The sequence below is a fragment of the Rhinatrema bivittatum genome, chromosome 14 (genome assembly GCF_901001135.1).
Source record: "Rhinatrema bivittatum chromosome 14, aRhiBiv1.1, whole genome shotgun sequence".
In the NCBI taxonomy this organism is placed as follows: domain Eukaryota; kingdom Metazoa; phylum Chordata; class Amphibia; order Gymnophiona; family Rhinatrematidae; genus Rhinatrema; species Rhinatrema bivittatum.
The window spans coordinates 74,366,278-74,393,611 of record NC_042628.1 but is presented as its reverse complement, the minus strand read 5'-3'; the positions used below and the strand labels follow the sequence as shown (position 1 = coordinate 74,393,611).

The window sequence follows — 27,334 nt, the reverse complement described above, 5'->3', positions numbered from 1 at the left end:
AATCAAAGAAATCCCCTTTGCCCAGGTTTGGCAGTATCTCCGTGATCCTAGAAGCCTCTGCTTTTTTAAATTCCTGACTAGGGAGACTCTCACATGCACTCTTATAACATAAGAGGGCTTACACAACACTCGTCACCTGGGTGGGGGGAAAAGCAATCTTCCAAGCAGCTGAAAAGTCTGTTTTAGCGGGAAGTGCAGACTCTTCTCCATGTAAAGCAGCACAAGAGGGGAGGCAGCATGGGAAGGCAGCAGGATCTGTGTCGGGCGGGGTAAGGAGCAGGAAGGCAGTGCATGAGGTGCTAGGTGGAGTAGGTGTACAAGTACGTCTTCTCGATGCTCCAGTTGGCAGGCAGCTCCTCCTCCCGGTGGCCCTTCATGTGCTTTTGCATGGTGGAGAGGCTGGGGCAGAACTCGAGGCAGACGGTGCAGCGGTAGGGTGCCGCCCCGTTGTGCGTACGCAGGTGCTTGATCATGGCAGAGTAGTCCCGCGATCGCTGGTGGCAAAGGTTGCATTCAAACGGCTTCTCCCCTGCCCAGAGACAGAACGTGGTGGGGGTAAATAGTGCCGGTTCTGTTTCACGTCTCCCCGCCAGGAGGGTCCCCCACACCGCCTCATATAGACACTGGTCAGAATGGTACGAGGAGCACTGGTCAGAATGGTACGAGGAGCACTGACTGCGTGGGAGATGGTGTCTCTGTATACATAGTATATAAGGTATGCCCTGTGTGTGTGTGTCCCTGCCCTAGGGTTATTGGGCCGCTCCTGTTTCCTGTACCTGATTATAGGGTTTGTACCTGCTTCCCAATCTTTGTCAGTGCCCCTGTGTGGATATGACAGTGGGGAGGGGGGGGGAGGGGTTCCCTGGTTACCTGTGTGCACCCGGACGTGCGTCTCTAGTTGATGCTTGAGGCTGAACTTCTTCCCGCATCCATTGCACTCGTACGGCTTCTCTCCGGTGTGCACACGCTTGTGATTCTTCAGCAAGCTTTCATCACGGAAGCGGCGCCCGCAGAACTCACACTCGTCACGATGCTTACCTGGAGGAGGAGGAGGAGGATCGTGGTGAGGTGAAAGAGGCAGAGAAATCAAGAAGAGAGAGGAAAGGAAAGGAGAAAACCAGAAAAGAGACAGGGCAGAGGCAGAGCAGAAGGTACAGAAAAGGGAAAGGAGCGAGGGAAAAAAAGAAAGGATAGATAAGGGAGAAATGAAGACAGAAAAGTGAAAACGTGAAGCAGGATTTTCTGAGAGAAAAGGCAACAAGTGAGGGGAACAAATTTGAAGGCAACACAAAATCATTCCAAGATATTTAAATCATAAGCAGATTGTGATAAATTGCAGGAGGACCTTGCGAGACTGGAAAATTGGGCATCCAAATGGCAGATGAAATTTAATGTGGACAAGTGCAAGGTGATGCATATAGGGAAAAATAACCCCTGCTATAATTACACAATGTTAGGTTCCGTATTGGGAGTTATGACCAAGGAAAAGGGTCTGGGCGTCATCGTGGACAATGTGGTAACTATCAAAAAAGCAAACAGTGTTAGGAATTCTTAGGAAAGCAATGGTGAATAAAACAGAGAATGTCCATGGCAAGACTACAGCTAGAGTACTGTCACCACATCTCAAAAAAGATATAGATGCACTGGAGAAGGTACAGAGAAGAGCGACCAACATGATAAAGGGGATGGAACAGCTCCCTTATGAGGAAAGGCTGAAGAGGTTAGGGCTGTTCAGCTTGGAGAAGAGACGGCTGAGGGGGGGATATGATAGAGGTCTAGAACGGGTAAATGAGAATTGGTTATTTACTCTTTCAAAAAATACAAGGACTCGGGAACATTTAATGAAGTTAGTAAGTAGCACATTTAAACAAATTGAAGAAAAAAAATTTCACTCAATGCACAACTAAGCTCTGAAATTCATTGCCAAAGGATGTGGCAAAGGCAGTTAGTGTGGCTGGGTTTAACAAAGGTTTGGACAAGTTGTTTTTTATTAACCGGGTAGACTTTGGGAAAGCCACCACTTATCCCCGGGTATTAGCAGCATGGAATCTATCTATTCGTTGGGATCCTGCCAAGCACTTGTGACCTGGATTGGCCTCTGTTGGAAACAGGATACTGAGCTTAATGGACCCTCAGTCTGATCCAATATGAAAATTCTTATGCTCTTAAACTGAGAGCAGAAACGTCATCCTTTAAGAAACCAGTCTACTTAAGAAAGTACAAACAAATCCATCCCTACCCTACCCCTCCAACCAGAAAAAGCACTTTACATGCTGACATCCCATAGTAAAGTACATCCTGCAAGAACATCTCGAATGAGTCTCCCCTGCTGGCTGAGGCGCAGAGACTGTCCTTGGATGGACAGAGGGAGTTCTATGAATGAAGGCAAAGACCATCAAAAGGATTACAACGGAACTGGATCATGAGGATTCTCAAGACCAATCAGAGGACAGTATGAAGGTTCTTAAGAATCAGAACAGGATCATAGAGATTTTCAGGACTAAGTAGTGTTGTGACCTGCGGGCTAACCCTACAAACTGCCGCCCTTACGTTAGACGCCGGGCCGGCCATGCTGCTCCCCAGAGCAGTGAAATGCCGCCAGGCACCAGGCAGCAGGACACCGCTGATAGCAACATGCCATGCCTCCCCTTAGGTGCGCGCACGACCTCTCCATGTTTAAAGGGACTGCAGTGGAAAAGTCCCTGCAGCGCCTAGTGATGACCTCACCGCCGTTTCCCTATATAAGGGCAGCTCCCCAGGAGCAACTCGCCTCAGCAACAAGTCCAGCTACTGTGAGTAGTGCGTGATGCTTCCCAGCCTGATTCCTGCCTTCGTCTCAACTTGTTTCAGTCTTTGTTTGCTCAACCTGCCTTGCCTGTCTGCCTCAGCCCCATCCATCCCTCTTCCTCTCCATTGGATGGTGTTAGGAATTTGGGCCGTAGCAAGGTGAAGTAAACACCACCTCCAGGAGTGGTACGGGACGGAAGGAGCAAGTGCGAGTAGTCCAGTGAGTCTAAGCAGAGTCTCTGGAGCGAGGTGCAGGCTGGGCTGAGACTCTGGAGCGAGGTGTAGGCTGGGCTGAGTCTCTGAAATGGACTGAGGTGCATGGAGGGTAACGGTGAACTTCAGGAACACTGGAACAGACTGTGGGTATGCGTGGAAATGGGTTCAGGTAAGCAAGGAGCTAGAGCCCTGGAACCGGGTGCAGGAATGAGTGTAATCAGAATAGAGGAACAGAATGCTGTTAGCGTGATATTGGATGCAGCTAAGCGAGGTACTGGAGGAAGAGAACCGGAAGACAGACTATGACAAGACAGGACAAACCAGGACAAGGACTACACTGAACATGAAACACAGAATGCCCAAAGGCTGCAAGGCAAGAGAAGCCCCAAGGAAAAGGCAGGGGCTAGAGATCAGGGCAAGAGGCCTAGCCTCAAGAAGGAGACCAGGAAGTCTCAGGATAAGCTAGGGGTCTAGACGACTTAGGATAGACTGCAAGGCAAGGAGGGAACCAGAAGGGCCTTGGACCACAGAGCAAGGCAAGAGGGGAACCAGAGGGACTGCAGGCCACAGAGCAAGACAACCAGGAAAACAGAAGGCCCATAGACCATAGAGCAAAGCAAGAACCGGGTGGCTAGAGCAGGGAGCCCAAAGAAACTTGATGCTGAAGCACTGAGGCGTGGGCTAGGCAGGGTTAACTACTGGGGTCTGGGTGTAGGGCAGATAGGCAAGGAAATCTGGGTCAGCCAGGGGATAGTGCTCATGGAGGACCTCTGGTGGTAAGGAGGCTGCACAGCAGCCAGAATCATAACAGAAGGACATCTGTTTTGAGTTTGCCTGGATCCGGGATATGCCTTATCGCTGCCAGCCTACGACTTTAGCCTGGCCTTGGACCACACTTCCTGTTTTCAGCAGAGACCCTCACCTAAGTTCTGCTGGCCCTGGGAAGGAGCATGAGCTGGTAAAGGTGAAGCTCCTGTCTGGTCTCTGCTTTGCCTGGGTCTGCCTGCTGAGAGTGAAAACCTGAGGGCCCCTCCCTGCAGGTGGAGCCAATCTCTCCTTAGCCCAAGGGTCCCCGAACACAACAAGCAAAACCTAAGCCTGATTCAAAGGGTCAACCAGACTTCAGCCTAAAGACCGTACATTCAGAGCAGAATATTTCTAGAGAGGTGATGGCACAGAACCAATCCACTAAATCCCAGTTCCATACGAGACAAGTGTCAGGGATTGTAGGAGGATATCCTATATGTAACCACTGAAAGTACCCGATATGAATCATATTAGCCAAAGAGGGATGCTGACAGGTCAAAAACACTGTCAGAGTAGAAAAAGAAGAAACTTTGCCTAGCTGAAAACTTTAACCAAAACTGAAGGATACTTATCAAGATCTGCTGGTTTGTAAACTCCTGTGTAAATAAAACCAAGGCAGAGGGACAATACAGCAACTTAAGCTCAAAAAGCAGAAGTCATTGGCCAGTGAAGGAGAAGTCCATAGGTCAGTGGGGCCCTCACCGTTGGACAAGGGGGGGCACTCTGAAATAGAGAAAAGCTCATGTGGCCAACAGCCCTGGGTCAGGCTGGCAGGCCCCCCCCCCCGAGGAAAAGGGGAGGGGGAAAAGACCTGCAATGTGGCAAAGACCCTCCACCCACTACATGATTATGCACAAGCTTATGCATAGTTATCAGCTGCAAAGTATAAGACGGGGGCAAATCAGGAGAAAGGGGGAGCGGAGGCAAAGCAGCCCCAGCACCCCCTGCTATCGAGGAAGGAGAAGACTCAGTGTGACCAGGAGATGGGAGAAAGGAAACACCCTGTTTGGGGTCGGATGGTGGCAAGGAGCCAAAAAAAGCCCGGCAATTCTACCAGTACCAGATGCAGAAGCAAACCTTCTTCCCAGACCACCCTAAAGCTCTGCCAGAACCAGACCCGGAAGCGAGCCTCCTCCCCTGGCCACATCCTCCAGATCTCCAGTCAGAGCCTGCTTCAGAGGTAAAATGAGGAAATCGCCTGAAGTTGGAACCAGGGGTAAGTAAGTTAGCCCTAAGTATTGATATATTGGGCAGGCAAAGGTTTATGCATGTTTTAAACCAACTGTGCTACAGAACTTTTCTTTAGGGTAAACTGGTGCTCAGTAGCAAAGATGTTGTAATCTTCTGAATGCTAATCCTGCCAGATCTGATAAGTAAAAGTCTAATTCTGTGGAGAAAATGTTGTGAGGTGGGAGGGGAACTGGAAGTGTCCTATAGCACACAGGTTCCTGAACCCCTAAAACCTACCTACAGGGTCTAATCAATGTAACACAGGAAACACGTTAGAAATGAGGTTTAATGAATACGACATAAATCTGCTGGTTTACAGACCTCAGGGAAACCAACCAAAGAGCTCCAAAATCTGATTTCCTTATCAGGGAAGCAGGAGAAGAGGCCCAGTTCAGCCTGAATGCAGTCCTGGCTGTAAGATCCAGCCTTCCAAATTGTGCCAGCAAGGGGCTCTCTGCTGGCTGTAACCTTTGAACAGCTGGGCGGAAAGAGGGGTCAAACACATTAACCAATGGGTGCCTGGCTGGGCGTAATCTAGCCCACAGCAAGCTAATGATACCAACATGTCCTGGTAATAATTAAATAAATTGCTTCTCCCAACCTCCACAGCTCTCTCCCTATGTCAAACCCTGACACCTGCCCTTCCCTCTGAAAGCAGATGTGAAGGAATAGCATGTGCAGTGAAACAGCGTTAGAGAGAGAGAGAGAGAGAGAGGAGAGAGAGAGAGAGAGAGAGAGAGAGAGAGAGAGAGAGAGAGAGAGAGGAGAGAGAGAGAGAGAGAGAGAGGAGAGAGAGAGAGAGAGAGAGAGAGAGAGAGAGGAGAGAAGAGAGAGAGAGAGAGAGAGAGAGAGAGAGAGAGAGAGAGGAGAGAGAGAGAGAGAGAGACTTGCTATAATGTCTACTCCCCTAGACAGGTATTTGTATCCCTATGAGAGGCCCATCTAGTAACTCGAGGTGGGGATTAGGTAAGAGTGTAGGGGGTTGGGGCCACTTTCACATTCAACGTGAGACGTACGAACAGAACAGTGGTCTCTTGTGAAGATTTGAAGGCCTTCGGAGTGAGGAAACTCACTCCAAGATGAGATTTGGGCAATGTTCTCTCAACCTAGCTTGATGGACACTCTACCTGGGCAACAACAAGCTAGGTTAAAAGTGTATAACAGGCGTGGATATTGTTTAAAAATACAATCTTAGACGAGCAGTCCAGATGTTTCCATTCATTAAGAAAGGTGGGAGGAAGGCAAAATGATTACTGGCATGGTTAAAAGATGAGGTGAAAGAGGCTATTTTAGCCAACAAAACATCCTTCAAAAACTGGAAGAAGAATCTATCTGAAGAAAATAGGAAAAAGCATAAGCATTGTCAAGTTAAGTATAAAACATTGATAAGGAAGGCTTAGAGAGAATTTGAAATGAAACTGGCGTAGAGGAAAAAACTCATAATAAAACTTTTTAAAATATAATCTGCTTCATTATTTTGAAGGGGTTAATAAACATGTGGATAAAGGTGAACTGGTAGATGTAGTGTATTTGGATTTTCAGAAGGCGTCTGACAAAGTTCCTCATGAGAGGCTTCTAAGAAAAGTAAAAAGTCATGGGATAGGAGGCGATGTCCTTTCGTGGATTACAAACTGGTTGAAAGACAGGAAACAGAGTAAGATTAAATCGTCAATTTTCTCAGTGGAAAAGGGTAAACAGTGGAGTGCCTCAGGGATCTGTACTTGGACCGGTGCTTCTCAATATATTTATAAATGATCTGGAAAGGAATATAACGAGTGGGGTAATCAAATTTGCAGATGATACAAAATTGTTCAGAGTAGTTAAATCACAAGCGGATTGTGATAAATTGCAGGAGGACCTTGCGAGACTGGAAGATTAGGCATCCAAATTGCAGTTGAAATTTAATGTGGACAAGTGTAAGGTGATGCATATAGGGAAAAATAACCCATGCTGTAAGTTACACGATGTTAGGTTCCATATTAGAAGCTACCACCCAGGAAAGAGATCCAAGTGTCATCAGCTCAGTGTGCTGTAGCAGTCAAAAAAGCAAACAATATTAGGAATTATTAGGAAGGGAATGGTGAATAAAACAGAAAATGTCATAATGCCTCTGTATCGCTCCATGGTGAGACCGCACCTTGAATACTGTGTACAATTCTGGTCGCCGCATCTCAAAAAAGATATAGTTGCGATGGAGAAGGTACAGAGAAGGGCGACCAAAATGATAAAGGGGATGGAACAGCTCCCTTATGAGGAAAGACTAAAGAGGTTAGGGCTGTTCAGCTTGGAGAAGAGACGACTGAGGGGGGATATGATAGAGGTCTTTAAAATCTTATAGGTCTAGAACGGGTAAATGTGAATTGGTTATTTACTCTTTCGGACAGTTTGCAATCAAGATTTGGAGCGAGACAGCACAAGAATTTGAAGGACTTAAGTATTTTATACTTGAGTGGGATAATGTATGGGCTTGATTGCTTACAGATCGCGTTGGGAATTTGAGAAATAAGTAATGATGGCATTTATAAGTACATTTTTATTTATTTATTATTTTTATATACCGACATTCGATCTGAGATATCACATCGGTTTACATTCAGGTACTGTAGGTATTTCCCTATCCCCAGAGGGCTTACAATCTAAGTTACTCATTCACTCCCCAAACTCTCACGCACATGTACATTCATTCAGTTCTCCTCCTCTTCCACAAACACACATAAGAACATAAGAACATAAGAACATAAGAAGATGCCATACTGGGTCAGACCAAGGGTCCATCAAGCCCAGCATCCTGTTTCCAACAGAGGCCAAACCAGGCCACAAGAACCTGGCAAGTGCCCAAAAACTAAGTCTATTCCATGTAACCATTGCTAATGGCAGTGGCTATTCTCTAAGTGAACTTAATAGCAGGTAATGGACTTCTCCTCCAAGAACTTATCCAATCCTTTTTTAAACTTATCTTATTATTCGGCTATAAAAAATGAAATTTGCTTCCAGGAGCATGCCAAGCTTAGTACCAACCAGATTATCATGGCTTTTATCCTTAATCATTAACCACCAACCAACACCTTTTTTCAAAAGTTTATATTTATATTTTTTTTTTAGAAATTTTTTTTTTTAAATGCATAGAAGGGGGACCAAAATGATAAGGGAAATGGAACAACTCCCCTATGAGGAAAGACTAAAGAGGTTAGGACTTTTCAGCTTGGAGAAGAGACGACTGAGGGGGGATATGATAGAGGTGTTTAAAATCATGAGAGGTCTAGAACGGGTAGATGTGAATCGGTTATTTACTCTTTTGGATAGTAGAAAGACTAGGGGGCACTCCATGAAGTTAGCATGGGGCACATTTAAAACTAATCGGAGAAAGTTCTTCTTCACTCAACGCACAATTAAACTCTGGAGTTTGTTGCCAGAGGATGTGGTTAGTGCAGTTAGTGTAGCTGGGTTTCATGACGGGCCTCGTATCCTTTGGCCCACAGGTTTTCAAGCTTGCACCCCTGCCTCCCAATTAGAGTCCCGGGATATGCAGGGGACAGTGGGAGGTGATTACCTGTGTGGGTTCGGAGGTGCCGCCTCAGCGCAGTCTGACTGGGGAATGCTCTGTCACACTCAGCACACCTGTAGCTCCACCCTCTTCCTTGGGTCGTGATGTGCTCCCGCAGGGCACTCTCAGAATTCAGCTGCTTCCCGTACAGTGTCCAGTGGTCGGGAGAAAAAGAGGAAGAGGAGGATGTGAAACTCCCTGTATAAAGGGGAATAAAGGAGCAAAGCTTGTTAGTTTCATAGAAAGCCTGGAATAGGGGTGGTCAACTCCAGTCCTCAAGAGCACGAAGAGGCCTAGTTTTCAGAATAGCTACAATGAATATGTACTGCCTCCATTATCTGCAAATGTATCTCATGCATATTCATTGTGGCTATCCTGAAATCCAGGCCTGTTTGTGGCTCTTGAGGACAGGAGTTGGCCATTCCTGGCCTAGATAGTCTTAACACAGATGAACCAGTTTTTTTTATCAATGAATGTGTACAAAGTCCAAACTAGAGAAGTCAAAATAAGTCTACAAACTCTGACCAATGAAGATAGGCTGAAGGAGTTGGCTTTCTTTGCTTAAAGAAGAAAAGACGGTGACTTGATTGCAGATGTTTTCAAATAAGGGTTATACAGGGCTTCCCAACCCTGTCCTGGAGACCCCACAGCCTAGACAGTCTTAACACAGATGAACCAGTTTTTTTTATCAATGAATGTGTACAAAGTCCAAACTAGAGAAGTCAAAATAAGTCTACAAACTCTGACCAATGAAGATAGGCTGAAGGAGTTGGCTTTCTTTGCTTAAAGAAGAAAAGACGGTGACTTGATTGCAGATGTTTTCAAATAAGGGTTATACAGGGCTTCCCAACCCTGTCCTGGAGACCCCACAGCCCGTGCTGTAATAAGCTTTCCAATTAGCTAAAATTCCTAAATTTTAATAGAATAAAACTGAAAATAAATGAATGAAAGTTGTATGTGACGTTCCCTGCACTGTAGCCAGCCACAAGATAAAAATACATTCTTTTCTATAGGATAATGATCATCGTTTCTGTTTTATTCTTTACACTTGTATGCGACTTTACTGGTCTTATAGGACCACCCTAAGTGGCTTACAAATTTACAAATAATACACATTAAATACCAATCATAAACACTATTCAAAATAATTCATAATAATCAGGTCCTAACGCCCAGCTAAGACTCACTCCCTACTCTCACCAGGGAAAGTTTCAGGTGCTTAGAAAATTCTAACAATAAATACAATCTGAACACAGCCAAGGCAATAATAGTAATTATCCAACAGATGGCAGGACAGCCTGCACATTGTAGGGAAGCTTCCTTCACACAGTGACATAGTAATGATGGCAGATAAAGACCAAAATGGTCCACTCAGTCTACCCAGCAGTTTGCTTACGGTAGTAACTGCTACTCCATGCAGGTTACCCCTATGTTTCTGTTAAGGGTGATAACTGCAACTCCATGCAGGTTACCCCTATGTTTCTGTTAAGGGTAGTAACTGCAACTCCATGCAGGTTACCCCTATGTTTCTGTTAAGGGTAGTAACTGCTACTCCATGCAGGTTACCCCTATGTTTCTGTTAAGGGTGATAACTGCTACTCCATGCAGGTTACCCCTATGTTTCTGTTAAGGGTAGTAACTGCTACTCTATGAGGGTTACCCCTATGTTTCTGTTAAGGGTAGTAACTGCTACTCCATGCAGGTTACCCCTATGTTTCTGTTAAGGGTGATAACTGCAACTCCATGCAGGTTACCCCTATGTTTCTGTTAAGGGTAGTAACTGCAACTCCATGCAGGTTACCCCTATGTTTCTGTTAAGGGTAGTAACTGCTACTCCATGCAGGTTACCCCTATGATTCTGTTAAGGGTGATAACTGCTACTCCATGCAGGTTACCCCTATGTTTCTGTTAAGGGTGATAACTGCTACTCCATGCAGGTTATCCCCATGTTTCTGTTAAGGGTGATAACTGCTGCTCCGTTACCCCCAAGCCTTATGTTAAGGGTAGTAATATTAACAATCAAAACCAAGCAACTGTCAAATCCAGAACAAAACTACTGCTAGCAATATTTTTACTGGGTGAGCAGCCTTCATGATAAGTCAGACAAAGCTGCCCCTAAGGTTGTCTAATGTCTGCAAATGACTTATTGTTCATTATATAGACATTTTCTTTTCCATTTTATGAAGACTGGTGGTGATTTATCCATGTTAAAACAATATGTGCCAGCCCAGAATCTAAGATCTCAGGAGAAATCACTACTTGCAGGTCCCTACTCTTAAGCAATCTTAGTTAACTGAGACTAGGAAACAGGCTTTTTAAGTCATTGTATGCTCTTCCAGAAGCATTAAAAAATATCAATGATATTTCAGTTTTTCACAAGCAACTAAAAGCATTATTGTTCGCGCAAAATTAAGATCATTTGAAAAAGGAATGCTAGTATATTAGTTGTTATTAATGTTTATTTTATTGTTTTATCATGATTTATGTTTTATGGATTCGATATTGCTATATTCATCCTAGCATGGGTGTCTATGATCAGTCACAGGAGTGACCAATTATATCTCGTTCAGAAGGTTTCCCAAGACCAACCAGAGCTTGATATTAGGAGTCTTGAGAACCAATCAGAACCTACCAGAGCAGAACCTGATGGGTCTTAAGAGCCAAGCAGAAGAGTGTGAGGACCAACGAGAGTCTGGCTCTGGGTCTGCTACAAATCAGACAACAGGTCCTGAAATTTTTCAGAACCAGCAGAGTTGGCCCTGAGTGTCTTGACAATCAACGGAGAATGTACTCGTAAAGGGTTCAAAGGATCAGTCAGACCTGGACCTGATGAAGTTTCTCAGAGCGCAGCAGTCAGTTACTTTCACCAAAGGGGGATGACTGAATTAAGACGCTAAATCCAGGTTCATACAAAGAAAGACCATGGATTTCCTCATATTTCATCTAAAAAAAAGTGTCGTGGAAAGTTTAAATGTTTCTTACCCTTTGTGTGACTTTTGCTGTGATCCTTCAGCTCTTCTTCATTATGGAACAGGAGGCCACATGGTGGGCAAGGCCAGGACTGGCTACCTGAGAAGGAAGGGCAGGATTTGGAAATCAGGTGGCGTCATATTTTTATCGTTCAGCCAATGATAATGGTAGTAATGTGACTACTCTGCATCTGAAGAAAGAGCCTACGTCATCTCACCAGCTCATATAGAAACCCAGGTAAGGACCACTTATTCCAGTCAATCTGCTCATTTGTGTGTGCCTGCCATGCTGTCCCAGGTCTTACTCACTCTATGCTGCTCCCCCTCCTAAAGTTCCTTTGTGCGAGCTGGGACTCTGCCACTCTTCTGGTTCTTATAAACTCTGCTAGAAGTCTGTTGCAGGCGTCCACCACCCTCTCGTGAATAAGTATTTTCTCACAGTAGCGGACACCTGGTGCAATTCACAGGAGAATAACTCTGCTTCCCCACAGCTCTATAAGCCAATCCTGTTACTCTCTGCCTTCCCAGTCTGAACCAACCACTCAGGCCACCCCAGAGCCGCTCCCACTCTCTTCTCTCCAATATCTATCCTGCAACCCAACTGCTCCTCTGCTTCCCTCCAACCATGATCCACCATCTCCCTACAGCATGGGTGGTCTCATCTCTTGTGCCCACTCAAACCTCTGCAACAGTGCGTTGCAGGAGATTAATCCCAGTAAGGGGGAGATCGAGAGCTGAAAGCAGGTTAATGTCAGAGACAGATGTAGAGAGAGAAGTGAAAAAAGAAATGGAAAATAGACCCAGAAAAAAGGAGTTAAGGGGAGCCTGAGAAGTATTTATTTTAATTTGAAATTTCTATTCTACTTTTCAAAGGAAAACCTCATTTAGGTGGATTACAATCAAAAGTAGAAGCAACTCACAGCGCCCCATCTAAAACTCCACAAGTCATGCTATATAAATGTATATCATAATACAATAACAAGAAGGAAGAAGAAGAAAAAAAACAACATTTCAACATCTTCTAGAGTTAACACAATATCATCATCATAAGAGTATGAACAAAGGGAAGTGTAGACACAGGATAATTACCATCATATATGACATTAAAGACTGAGAAACCAGACCCAGGGACAGACTGGGGCCCTAAGCACCTCTAACAGCAGGTCACAGGCCAGAACTTACCTCAGAGTCACCACGGCCCTTTACTCTTCATTGCCTCTCAACTAAACAGGCCAACGCAGTAATCTAGGCAGTAAGAATCTGTGCGCTGGGTTTTAGGGCACAGTTTCAACACCCAGATTTTTTTTTAACTCCCGATGTAGTAAGCTAATGAAATGCAAAGGCATTTGGATTTAAAAAAGCATGTTTAAAAGTAAAACGCACTTTTTAACACAGGCAGGGGGAAGGCATCCCTGACAGGCATAAGTAATGGCAGCCACCAGCACTTAGCTGGATAAATACTGAGTTATCCAGCTGTCTGGCAGAGGGTAGTCGCTGCCAGGTAGCTGGATAAGTCAGTACGGCTCCAGCTAAGTGGTGTGGGTGATGGCTATTTAGCCAGATAAGTATCCGGCTGGGCAGTGGTAAACTGCAGCAGATAGCTGGAGCCGTACTGACTTATCTGGCAGCTGTTAACTTTGGCCAGATAGCTGGATAAGTCAATACTTATCTGCAGCATTTTTATTTTTTTTAATTCTTTTTGAAAAATGTTTCCCCTTTTTAGCACTGGAAACCTAACTCCAGCTCTGACCTGGATTTACATTTTCAGTGGCCAGGAGCAGTCTCTCTCTGCTTCAGGGACCAACTGCTTAATGCCCTCATTTGCATGGGGTTTCCTTGCAAAGGCGCTAAGCAGTATTTCTGTTTAGAAGCGCACATTTTCTGTGTGCAACACCTCCTTGCTGCATCAGCAGTAAGTTTTGCACACAGAAAACGCAGATGGAAGTGCAGGCAGAAAGGTGCATTGGGCTGAACACAGCCTTTCTGTACCGGCCTGTTGGTGAATTAGATCTAAACAGTCCCACAGCTATAACATCATGATATCACTACAGATAAAAAAGATATCTCCCCAGTCACAAGAAGAAAGTGAATGGGAACAAAGTGATTAGAAAAATTAAAAGTCCAGTCAAAAAAAGGTAGAAAGCGCACTTTTATTTTCAGTTTAGTGAGTGGAATAGGTCAGCTTTAGGAATGTGCACCTCTGTCCTTGTATAATGCTCATCATTCCTGTTTCTCCCATTCAGTTCTAGCCCCTTTATGGGGTACATAAAAAAAACCCAAGAAGATTTGATATACTTAGACTAAGAATCAGTCTCTCTAATTTATTTGGTGGTCATACAAATGGTGACGTGGACCCAGAGGTAGTGTGGAAGGGTAGGTCCACTATAGTGAAAAACTCGGGGTTCATGGGACGCTCAGCCAAGGCAAACGTTCAGTACACCAGTAATAATTTGCTTCCCTAATGCACATCTCCTCTTCCCTCTATACCACACTTGGACCAAAGGTAACAGGTACCTCCTCGTGCTCCTTAACATTGTTCACCGTGACACCACCCAAAATCTACCATTTCTCTGCGTCTTCACAAGGGGACCCATGAATCACCTCACATCCCTGTCATCTACTCACGACTCCCCTGGACACCAGGCACCTCTTCTTGATCGTCCTGCTCCTTCTTGGGCTTTCTTCCTCTGGAACCACCCCCTTCTCCTCCTGCTTCCTGGGCTACAGGCCTCTCCTCTTGAGGGAAAGAGAACCTGCAGGGCCCACATCATAACAGTGGGGTCCTCGGGCCCAGGCTTCCTACATCCTGGCAGTCCCTCTCCTCTTCCAAAACGTTTCCAACAGGGTCCTTCCTGCCAGATTGACCCGGGAGTTTATACTCTTCTAGGCAACTCCCCACCAATCATCTCCCCTAAAACTCCTTAAAGGGAAATCCCACACCACAACTACCACCTGCCCCCTCCCCCACCCAAATAACATTCGGTGGAACGCAATACAACCCACTGCTCAGTATTACGCTAAACGCCATCTAGTGGACACCCAGGAGCACTGCAAGCTCAATATACAATTATTCCCATAACACTCCCAACCAAAGACAACCCAGGGTACACCATACCTGAATGGGGCACAATTGGTGACCCCACCCAACACACACATACATGTATACAGTTTTTAACTGCACATTTACGTTTCTGATTTGTAGTTTCTTAGTCTGTATTTGGTGGGGTCTGACTATGTTCTGTCTGTGTGATCAAGGTGAGGGATTCTGCTAGCGTGTAGTTTCTGTGGAGAGATCTGTAGCAGTCTGGCTTGTTCTGTTTTTACAACAGAAGGCATATTGATGTTCTAGGGCCCAGTCATATATGCAATACTGGCTTTTTAAAGGTAGGATTACGAACATAAGAATCTAAGGTTTGCCATACTGGGTCACATCAAATATCCATCAAGCCCAGCATCCTGTTTCCAACCATGGCCAATCCAGGTCGCAAGTACCTGGCAGGATCCCAAGGGGGAAATAGATTCCAAACTGCTTATCCCAAGAATAAGCACCGGATATCTGCACCTCCGCCTTAATAATGGTTTATGGACTTTTCCTCCAGGAACTTGTCCAAACCATTTTTAAACGCAGCTACACTAAGAGCTTTCACCACATCCTCTGGCATCAAATTCCAGAGTTGCATTATCAGTTGAGTAAAAAAATATTTTCTCTTATTAGTTTTAAATGTATTACCTAGTAACTTCATTGTGTGTCCTCTGGTCTTTGTACTTTTTGAAAGAGTAAACACTAATTAACGTTTACTCATTCCATTCCACTCATCATTTTATAGACCTCTATCATATCCACCCTCAGCCGTCTCTTCTCCAAGCTGAAGAGTCCTAACCTCTTTAGCCTTTCCTCACAGGGGAATCATTCCATTCCCCTTTATCATTTTGGCACCCTTTTCTGCACCTTTTCTAATTCTGCAGTAACTTTTCTGAGATGTGTTGACCAGAACTGCGCACAATACTCAAGACGAGGTCGCATCATGGAGCGAAACAGAAGCATTATGATATTCTCTGTTTCATTCTCCAATCCTTTCCTAATAATCCCCAGCATTCTGTTTGTGTATGATATATGAACACAAGATGAGGATGCACCATGGAGTGATACAGAGGCATTATGATATTCTCTGCTTTATTCTCCATTCCTTTCCTAATAATCCCCAGCATTCTGTTTGTGTATGATATATGAACACAAGATGAGGATGCACCATGGAGTGATACAGAGGCATTATGATATTCTCTGCTTTATTCTCCATTCCTTTCCTAATAATCCCCAGCATTCTGTTTGTGTATGATATATGAACACAAGATGAGGATGCACCATGGAGTGATACAGAGGCATTATGATATTCTCTGTTTTATTCTCCATTCCTTTCCTAATAATCCCCAGCATTCTGTTTGTGTATGATAAATGAACACAAGATGAGGATGCACCATGGAGTGATACAGAGACATTATGATATTCTCTGATTTATTCTCCATTCCTTTCCTAATAATCCCCAGCATTCTGTGTGTGTATGATATATGAACACAAGATGAGGATGCACCATGGAGTGATACAGAGACATTATGATATTCTCTGCTTTATTCTCCATTCCTTTCCTAATAATCCCCAGTATTCTGTCTGTGTATGATATATGAACACAAGATGAGGATGCACCATGGAGTGATACAGAGACATTATGATATTCTCTGTTTTATTCTCTATTCCTTTCCTAATAATCCCCAGCATTCTGTGTGTGTATGATATATGATCACAAGATGAGGATGCACCATGGAGTGATACAGAGACATTATGATATTCTCTGTTTTATTCTCCATTCCTTTCCTAATAATCCCCAGCATTCTGTTTGTGTATGATATATGAACACAAGATGAGGATGCACCATGGAGTGATACAGAGGCATTATGACATTCTCTGTTTTATTCCCCATTCCTTTCCTAATAATCCCCAGCATTCTGTTTGTGTATGATATATGAACACAAGATGAGGATGCACCATGGAGCGATACAGAGGCATTATGATATTCTCTGTTTTATTCTCCATTCCTTTCCTAATAATCCCCAGCATTCTGTTTGTGTATGATATATGAACACAAGATGAGGATGTACCATGGAGTGATACAGAGACATTATGATATTCTCTGTTTTATTCTCCATTCCTTTCCTAATAATCCCCAGCATTCTGTTTGTGTATGATATATGAACACAAGATGAGGATGCACCATGGAGTGATACAGAGACATTATGATATTCTCTGTTTTATTCTCCATTCCTTTCCTAATAATCCCCAGCATTCTGTTTGTGTATGATATATGAACACAAGATGAGGATGCACCATGGAGTGATACAGTGGCATTATGATATTCTCTGTTTTATTCTCCATTCCTTTCCTAATAATTCCTAACATTCTGTTTGTGTTTGATATATGAACAGAAGATGAGGATGCACCATGGAGTGATACAGAGACATTATGATATTCTCTGTTTTATTCTCCATTCCTTTCCTAATAATCCCCAGCATTCTGTTTGTGTATGATATATGAACACAAGATGAGGATGCACCATGGAATGATACAGAGACATTATGATATTCTCTGTTTTATTCTCCATTCCTTTCCTAATAATCCCCAGCATTCTGTTTGTGTATGATATATGAACACAAGATGAGGATGCACCATGGAGTGATACAGAGACATTATGATATTCTCTGTTTTATTCTCCATTCCTTTCCTAATAATCCCCAGCATTCTGTTTGTGTATGATATATGAACACAAGATGAGGATGCACCATGGAGTGATACAGAGGCATTATGATATTCTCTGTTTTATTCTCCATTCCTTTCCTAATAATCCCCAGCATTCTGTTTGTGTATGATATATGAACACAAGATGAGGATGCACCATGGAGCGATACAGAGGCATTATGATATTCTCTGTTTTATTCTCCATTCCTTTCCTAATAATCCCCAGCATTCTGTTTGTGTATGATATATGAACACAAGATGAGGATGCACCATGGAGTGATACAGCGGCATTATGATATTCTCTGTTTTATTCTCCATTCCTTTCCTAATAATTCCTAACATTCTGTTTGTGTATGATATATGAACACAAGATGAGGATGCACCATGGAGTGATACAGAGGCATTATGATATTCTCTGTTTTATTCTCCATTCCTTTCCTAATAATCCCCAGCATTCTGTTTGTGTATGATATATGAACACAAGATGAGGATGCACCATGGAATGATACAGAGACATTATGATATTCTCTGTTTTATTCTCCATTCCTTTCCTAATAATCCCCAGCATTCTGTTTGTGTATGATATATGAACACAAGATGAGGATGCACCATGGAGTGATACAGAGACATTATGATATTCTCTGTTTTATTCTCCATTCCTTTCCTAATAATCCCCAGCATTCTGTTTGTGTATGATATATGAACACAAGATGAGGTCTCACCATGGAGTGATACAGAGGCATTATGATATTCTCTGTTTTATTCTCCATTCCTTTCCTAATAATCCCCAGCATTCTGTTTGTGTATGATATATGAACACAAGATGAGGATGCACCATGGAGTGATACAGAGACATTATGATATTCTCTGTTTTATTCTCCATTCCTTTCCTAATAATCCCCAGCATTCTGTTTGTGTATGATATATGAACACAAGATGAGGTCTCACCATGGAGTGATACAGAGGCATTATGATATTCTCTGTTTTATTCTCCATTCCTTTCCTAATAATCCCCAGCATTCTGTTTGTGTATGATATATGAACACAAGATGAGGATGCACCATGGAGTGATACAGAGACATTATGATATTCTCTGTTTTATTCTCCATTCCTTTCCTAATAATCCCCAGCATTCTGTTTGTGTATGATATATGAACACAAGATGAGGATGCACCATGGAGTGATACAGAGACATTATGATATTCTCTGTTTTATTCTCCATTCCTTTCCTAATAATCCCCAGCATTCTGTTTGTGTATGATATATGAACACAAGATGAGGATGCACCATGGCGTGATACAGAGGCATTATGATATTCTCTGTTTTATTCTCCAGTCCTTTCCTAATAATCCCCAGCATTCTGTTTGTGTATGATATATGAATACAAGATGAGGACGCACCATGGAGGGATACAGAGGCATTATGATATTCTCTGTTTTATTCTCCATTCCTTTCCTAATAATCCCTAGCATTCTGTTTGTGTATGATATATGAACACAAGATGAGGATGCACCATGGAGTGATACAGCGGCATTATGATATTCTCTGTTTTATTCTCCATTCCTTTCCTAATAATTCCTAACATTCTGTTTGTGTATGATATATGAACACAAGATGAGGATGCACCATGGAGTGATACAGAGGCATTATGATATTCTCTGTTTTATTCTCCATTCCTTTCCTAATAATCCCCAGCATTCTGTTTGTGTATGATATATGAACACAAGATGAGGATGCACCATGGAGTGATACAGAGACATTATGATATTCTCTGTTTTATTCTCCATTCCTTTCCTAATAATCCCCAGCATTCTGTTTGTGTATGATATATGAACACAAGATGAGGATGCACCATGGAGTGATACAGAGACATTATGATATTCTCTGTTTTATTCTCCATTCCTTTCCTAATAATCCCCAGCATTCTGTTTGTGTATGATATATGAACACAAGATGAGGATGCACCATGGAGTGATACAGAGACATTATGATATTCTCTGTTTTATTCTCCATTCCTTTCCTAATAATCCCCAGCATTCTGTTTGTGTATGATATATGAACACAAGATGAGGATGCACCATGGAGTGATACAGAGACATTATGATATTCTCTGTTTTATTCTCCATTCCTTTCCTAATAATCCCCAGCATTCTGTTTGTGTATGATATATGAACACAAGATGAGGTCTCACCATGGAGTGATACAGAGGCATTATGATATTCTCTGTTTTATTCTCCATTCCTTTCCTAATAATCCCCAGCATTCTGTTTGTGTATGATATATGAACACAAGATGAGGATGCACCATGGAGTGATACAGAGACATTATGATATTCTCTGTTTTATTCTCCATTCCTTTCCTAATAATCCCCAGCATTCTGTTTGTGTATGATATATGAACACAAGATGAGGATGCACCATGGAGTGATACAGAGACATTATGATATTCTCTGTTTTATTATCCATTCCTTTCCTAATAATCCCCAGCATTCTGTTTGTGTATGATATATGAACACAAGATGAGGTCTCACCATGGAGTGATACAGAGGCATTATGATATTCTCTGTTTTATTCTCCATTCCTTTCCTAATAATCCCCAGCATTCTGTTTGTGTATGATATATGAACACAAGAAGAGGTCGCACCATGGAGTGATACAGAGACATTATGATATTCTCTGTTTTATTCTCCATTCCTTTCCTAATAATCCCCAGCATTCTGTCTGTGTATGATATATGAACACAAGATGAGGATGCACCATGGAGTGATACAGAGACATTATGATATTCTCTGTTTTATTCTCCATTCCTTTCCTAATAATCCCCAGCATTCTGTTTGTGTATGATATATGAACACAAGATGAGGATGCTCCATGGAGTGATACAGAGACATTATGATATTCTCTGTTTTATTCTCCATTCCTTTCCTAATAATCCCTAACATTCTATTTGCTGTCTTGGCTGCTGCTGCACACACTGAGCAGAATGTTTCAATGTATTTTCAACAATAATTCCTAGATTATTTTCCTGAATGGTGACTCCTAATGTGGAACCTCACATTGTGTAGCTATAATTTGGGTTACTCTTCCCTAAATGCATCACTTTGCACTTATCCACTTTACATTTCATTAGCCATTTGCATGCCCGGTCTCCCAGTTTTGCATTGTCCTCTTGCAATTTCTCACAATCCCCTTGTGATTTAACAACTTTGAATAATTTTGGATCATCGGCATATTTGATCATCTCTAGGGATGTGAATCGGGCTTCGGACGACTGAAAATATCGTCGATATTTTCAAAATCGTCAGAAATCGGGGGCTCCCCCGAAACGATAGGAAAACCCCACAATATTGACCGTGGGGGTTCTCTTATCGTTTTGGGGGAGGGCGGGAAACCGGCACACAAAAATAACCCCTAAACCCACCCCGACCCTTTAAAACTAATCCCTTTGCTTCCCCCACCCTCCCGACTCCCCCCCCCAAAAACATTTTACAGGTACCTGGTGGTCCAGTGGGGGTCCCGGGAGCGATCTCCTGCTCCTGGGCCGTCGGCTGCCACTAATCAAAATGGCGCCGATGGCCCTTTGCCCTTACCTTGTGACAGGGCATCTATTTTTAAAGATGACACGGGCCATCCAGTGCTCCCTCCATGTGACAGGGGCCGGCCAATGGCACGGATACCCTGTCACATGGTAAGGGCAAAGGTCATCGGCGCTATTTTTATTAGTGGCAGCCGACGGCCCAAGAGTGGGAGATCGCTCCCGGGACCCTCACTGGACCACCAGGTACCTGTAAAATGTTTGTGGGGGGGTCGGGAGGGTGGGGGAAGCAAAGGGATTAGTTTTAAAGGGTCGGGGTGGGTTTTTTGTTTATCGGCTCGGGCGCAGCCGATAAACAAAACCGCGATCGGGCCCGATGAAAAAAACCCCACATGTGAATCGGAACCGGAATCCGAACCAGTTCCGGTTCCGATTCACATCTTCATCTCACTTTTTTTCCCCATTTCCATTGGTCCCAGAACAGATCCCTGGAGCCCTCCACTATTCACCTTTCTCCATTGGGAAAATTTACCATTTAGCCGTCCTCTCTGTTTTCTTTTAACCAGTTGGCAATCCATAATAGGACACTGGCATTTTCCCAATGGAGAAAGGTGAATAGTGGAGGGCCCCAGGGATCTGTTCACTGTCCCAGCTGCCGGCGCGCGCAACTTACTTCAGCTCAGGAGCTGAAGTAAGTTGGCCCAAAAGGTAAAAAAAAAAAAATGTTTTAATTTAGGGGTTGGGGAAGGGAGGGTAGGGGTAGAGAAGTTCCCTCCCAGTCTGCTCTTTAATTGGAGGGAACTGGGGAAAGCAGCGATGCGCCGCCGTGCGAAAGTAGCTAAAATCTACTCCCCCTTGCACGCACTGCACACACAGATCTCAAAATCTGGTGCGCATGTTATAAAAATCACGCGTCCGTCTGCGCACATCGGGTAGTGCAAGCACAGGGAGGCGCGCGTATTTTTTAAAAATCTACCCTTTAGCCAGTTAAATCAATATTTGGGCTCATATCAGGCTAAATTCTGGCCACATAATAAGTTAGGAAGCTAGAATGTAGCCGGATAAGTTAGAGGCGTAACTGGGAAGAGTTGAGTTAGCCGGCTGAGACTGGTCGGGCCAGAACTATCCTAACGTTAGGCGGCTATAGTTATCTGGCTAATTCTAAGATAGCCAGCTATATTCAGTAGTGCCGCAGCTGCACTACTGAATATACTTCCTGACAGCGACTGAATATGGACCTCTCTTTTTTTTGTATTTACCTCTTTCTTTAGATTTCCACTGTTCAGAGTCTGTTGGTTTTTTTTAGGATTTCTAATTGGGTTTTGTCTGCATGTCTCTGTTTCTAATTTGTAGACCTTTATTTGTGTATTGGATAAGGGTTGGTCTGTGTTCTGCCTTTGTTTGACTGACTGAGGGGTAGTTTCTCTGTAGAAACTTGTAGCAGTCCAGGATGTTCGGTTTGGCCAATAGGTGGTGTATTAGTGTTCCAGGGCCTGGTGTAATATTTGTATTACTACCTTTTCATAGATAAGGTGGCGGTTGTTTGAGTCCTGAAAGTTATTGCGGTGCTTGTACGATATGGCAAGATTCTAGTTTTTTGTTTGTTTGGGTTGTTTTCTTTTTTTGCAGGGGTTTATGTTAACTTTACAAAGAGTTTGGCAGTGGAGGGAGTTTGTTTTGCTGATGTGACATCAGAATTTGAACACATATTTTTTTGCATGTTGGGTTGTAATGTGAACTGTCTTAATTCTGCTCTGCACCTGTTCTTATGATTGTTATGATTATTGATATTTTATTGTAGTTATAATTTCTCCCTTAATGGAAAAAAGATTCATGAAAGAAAACATGGATATTTGTTTTGTTACATGATTGATTAGATCTGGTGTTTGTTTGCTCTTTTTGTGATATTCTTCTTGTGTATTTTCTAAAGTGAAATAAACATAAAATAAATTAATATACGCCAATAAGGAATTTTTATTTTGGTAAGTTCTTGAAATAAGTGTTAAAATCTTTTAAAGTTTCATTCATATGCATAATGACTGTTGCAAACTATTTAGAAATCCATTGTCGGGTGCACTCTAAGGCATTAATAATTGTTAAGAGTACAACTAGATGTGTATGCCTATTGCCCACCCATGTTAACCTTGAGCCTGCCCAAAACATCACTGATATATGAGAGAGAGAGAGAGAGAGAGAGAGAGTGAGCTTGCATGTGTGTGTGTGTGAGAGCCTGCTTGTGAATATGAGAGAGCCTGCGTGTAAGAGCAAGATCAAGCCTATGTGTGTGAGAGTAAGAGAGGGAGCAAACTTGCATATGTGCGTGAGAGCCTTCATTTGTATGAGAGAGAGTGAGCCTGTGAGTATGAGAGAGAGAGTGAGCCTGTGTGTGTATAAGACAGAGAGAAAGAGAGCAATCACTGTAATTGATGCAGCATGGGTAGCTGGGATACAACATTCATTTGGCTGATTTTCACTATTTTTTATTTGCAAGGCAAATGACCTGGGGTAGAGTTGATCTGGTACTTACATGCATGAGAGAGGAGATGTATCCGGATTTGTAAGGTATCCAAGAAGCACCTCCCACAGACGTGACATAGGAAGCCTCTTGTAGTGTCCTGCACTTTCCTGCTCAGAAGACAAGAATTTAGCCCATTCAGTAATCGCCAAGTATTCCCTACTCTTCATTATAAGGCAGTCACTTCATTAGCAGTCACCTTTGCAAACCACAAAGACCTCATTCTCTTACATATTCTTTCGTTATCTCAGACATCTTCAGAGAGGACAGCAGCACTATTCTGTTACCCATTCCTTCCCCACCTCCTTCACCTCCAGAGACTTCAGTGGTGCCACCCTCCTTAATTCCAGGATTATGCTATTGGAATTGAAACAAATTCTTCTTTCTCTATGAAAAATGATGGAACACGAAATATTGCACAACCATTGAGGTACTCACACTGAGCTCTTATCTGCCTGACTGCAACAGCTTTCTCAATTGTACTGAAAAGAAGAAGGGAAGTTGATTACTGAACCCCAGATAACTTCATCAGTTTTACTATGCTTAGTTTAAACGATAAGTGAGAGCAATAGTTGAGAAAATGGCAATAAGAGCCTTTGTGCTGACAGAAAGTTAAGTTGTTTGTGTCTTGGCCTGTTGCATGCTGTGAAGCCTCCTGTCGATCTGTGCAAACTTTGTATTTCAGTTGACAGAGACCCAGATGAGAGGCTCGGTTCTGAGAAAAGAGGCCCCTTTACGGCTGCCTCCATTCAAAGCGGGCATTTTCACTGGGAGCTGGGGGAGTGTAGGCAGGACTATAAATCTGCACCACGAAGACCAATAGGACTGATCCAGGCAGGGGTCAGGTGGAAAGGATGCGTTCTCAGAACGGTGAACTCATCTCTTACCTGAGTTCTGGATCTCATGCATGTTTGGTTTCCTGTCAGAAACTTGCTGAATGCAGTACTTAACATTTCTTGAAACCATATTCATGTGTATGTGTGTTTAGCTGAAAGGTGAGAATTCTGAGGTACTTTAAAGGACCAACAGCTATGTTGTTGCTTTGGGCTACTGCATATCTGAAAAGATCAAGGCTAGGTAGCAGTGAGAAATGTGCTGTCCAGCTTACCTAACCATACAATTCACACCTCAAACCACAGCACAAAGACCAGCATTGTCTCTGTAATTTTTAACAAGAGCAGTTGAACTGTTAGGGTTAGCATAGAGCTGAGGCAGACATGAGCATTAGCATGAGGCCTAGTCAGTGAGGCTTAGTTAAGGCAGGTTAAGGATTATCAGTATACAGAAAAACTTCTGGATGACGTGAGGAACACAGTCATACTTTCCCACAAAAGAAAGACACTATGCCCAGCAGCTTCAAGGGTATTTGGCATGGAATATAGAAATTTAATCACCACCTGGAAAAAGATATTTTCTCCAACATGTTAATGAGATACAAGACTATCCCAAAAACAGGAGACATGATCTCCCACATATATCTGCAAAGACATCTCTCCTCTGTTTCTCGAAGGGGAGAGCCAGCTACTCAAACAGCTTAGCTAAGCACGGATCAAAGAATTTCTACTGCTAACTGGAACGATAAGAGGAAAACTCTGGCCTGGGAAACAAGGACCTATAATAATACTGTGTGTGAAAAACACACAGTACAGCAACCTCAGAGAGTGCAACGGCACCAATAGCAACCAACTGCTGACTGGACACTGGCACCCTGCTTCCTTTGCTTCTGGCCAGTGGCGAACAAAGGACTTGTGTGAGGGAGAACTCTCCTGTTCATTTAGATAGCCAGGCATGGGAACAGGTTTGTGTGGAGCTGGCGTACCATAGGTTCTAATTTAGTGCTTTGTTAAATTCCAGGGGTATAATAAAAGTTATGGTTAGTCTCTCCTGTGTCTATATCTCATAAATGTTTCCTGCTAGTGACAGAAGTGTAATCCTACAAACTTCATTCAAGTCACGTGGTCAAGGCCACATCAGTCTTATGGGATTTTCAGGATTATTTGCTTTCACTGATAGCTCAGGTCCAGGAATGAACCCAATGAACCTATTGGGTTCATTCTTCCGCACTACAGTTCCAGTTTGTTTTTTCTTTCTATGCACCACTGTTTTAATGTAAACCAGCACGATGTGATTTTATCATGAATGCCGGTATATAAAAACCTTAAATAAATAAAAATAAACAAATATTTTGGAAGTTCTAGAGAAGGGCTCTCAACCCAGGACACACCTAGTCAATCTGGTTTTCAGGACATCCACAATGAATATACATGAGATAGCTTAGCATGCACTACCTCCATTGTATGTAAATCTCTCATGCATATTTATTGTGGGTGTCCTGAGATCCCAACTGGCTGGGTTTTCCCCGAGGACTGGGTTTGCTTTCAGTGACTGAGCAGAACAAGTTCTGGATGTGCCATAAGCTGAATCTATCTGTTGCGTTCGTGCCTATTCTCGCCCTCGCTCCACCCTCTCTACCTTGTGGCGACTCCCTTCAGCTCTGACGGACAGATGTGGCCACAGCTTCTCTTCGCCATTTTCTTCCTGGAATCCCAGGGCTGGCATGACGCTACAGATCCGCCATGTTCCTGATGACGTAAGGGTGCGCGCTCCAGACTTTGTACCAGCAAGGGCGCGAACCTCGGGGGCGTCCCCCCGTAGTGACGTCATCCGCTTCCAAGATAAAAGGTCTATGATTGCTAATTCAATTCCAGTTAGCAAGGTCAAGGGTAGGAACCCCTTCCTCACAACTCTCGGGGAATCCTTTCTCCACTGCTCTGCATCTACAGACGCACCTAGGGGTACCCGCTCCTCGGGGGCCCCGCTCTCTCTCTTCTTGATTTCAGATTGTTGGACGGGATCCGGTACTCGCCCGAGGGCCTACGTTCCCGAATACTCAGAAGACTCCTATTGCCTGGAGGCGATCGCAGACGTGAACACAGTGAGTCCTATTACAGACAGGAACCGGTACTCGCTCCACGAGGGCCCATGTTCCTAATCTCTGAGACTCCCTTCAGTCTAAGACGTTATCGCAGGTATGGAGATCGTGAGTTACCATTGCAGAATGCAGATAGGAACCAGCACTCGCTCCATGAGGGCCTATGTTCTAAATCTCTCCATTCCTCTCTTCTATTCCAGAAGCCATCCCATACACAGTTATTGTGAGTTCTATTTCAGACTGCCTATAGGAACCAGTATTCACCTGTGGCTCCTGTTCCTGAATACTGAAGACTCTCTGTTGCTTAAGAAGACATTACAGATATCTACAAGTGTGAGTGTATCATCTACCACTGGTTATATGTCCAGCATACCCTGTCTACTCACTACCTATAGTCTCTTCTTACAGCTCAGAGATCGTGATTCCAGTATCTGAGGGACTTCAGCCCTGCCGGGCACATCAGCTCACTACTGCCACCTCTGGTGGTTCTACTTCCAATCTAATAAAGAACTATCTGTGTTTGTCTCAATACTCCAGCCTAGCCGGTGGTCCCTCTCAGGATCTCCACTTGAGGACGCTGTCATCTGTCATCGGCCCAGGGATTCACTATTTCTACTAAGTGTTACTCCTTACACTAATAGAGTGGTATCATCATCTGCCACTCTGTGGGAGCCAACCCACATCAGACCATATCAGATAGCCTACTCCCCGTGAGGATCATACAGGTTGCTGGCTCCTCTTTCTACAGGAACAAAGCATAATATTTTGCCAACTCCTCCCTTCTGGGGGAGCAGAGCACTAACAGATTGCTAACCTCTCCTCCTACAGGATCCAAGCCTATCAGATTGCTAACTCCGCCCTCCTGGCGGGGTGAGCGCTATCAGATTGCTAACTCCGCCCTCCTGCTCCGCCCTCCTGGCGGGGTGAGCCCTAACACTATCATCTACACCCTTCTACTGTCCCTCAACCAATATCACCCTGCTTAATAAGAATAAGAATTTGTACATGGTAC

At 43.6% G+C, this 27,334-nt stretch overlaps 1 protein-coding gene across 1 annotated transcript in view; it reads right to left on the bottom strand.

The window, feature by feature from the left end:
* Window positions 1-233: 233 nt before the first annotated feature.
* LOC115076021 (zinc finger and BTB domain-containing protein 16-like) overlaps window positions 234-27,334 on the bottom strand; it is a 39,222-nt gene continuing 12,121 nt past the window's right edge. Inside the window, exons 2-6 of the mRNA XM_029577069.1 lie at window positions 23,403-23,500; window positions 11,567-11,653; window positions 8,591-8,782; window positions 871-1,038; window positions 234-529 (exon numbers count right to left, since the gene is read on the bottom strand). Of these exons, the coding sequence (XP_029432929.1) occupies window positions 300-529; window positions 871-1,038; window positions 8,591-8,782; window positions 11,567-11,653; window positions 23,403-23,500 (775 nt within the window). The 3' untranslated portion in view covers window positions 234-299. The remainder of the gene's footprint in view (window positions 530-870; window positions 1,039-8,590; window positions 8,783-11,566; window positions 11,654-23,402; window positions 23,501-27,334) is intronic.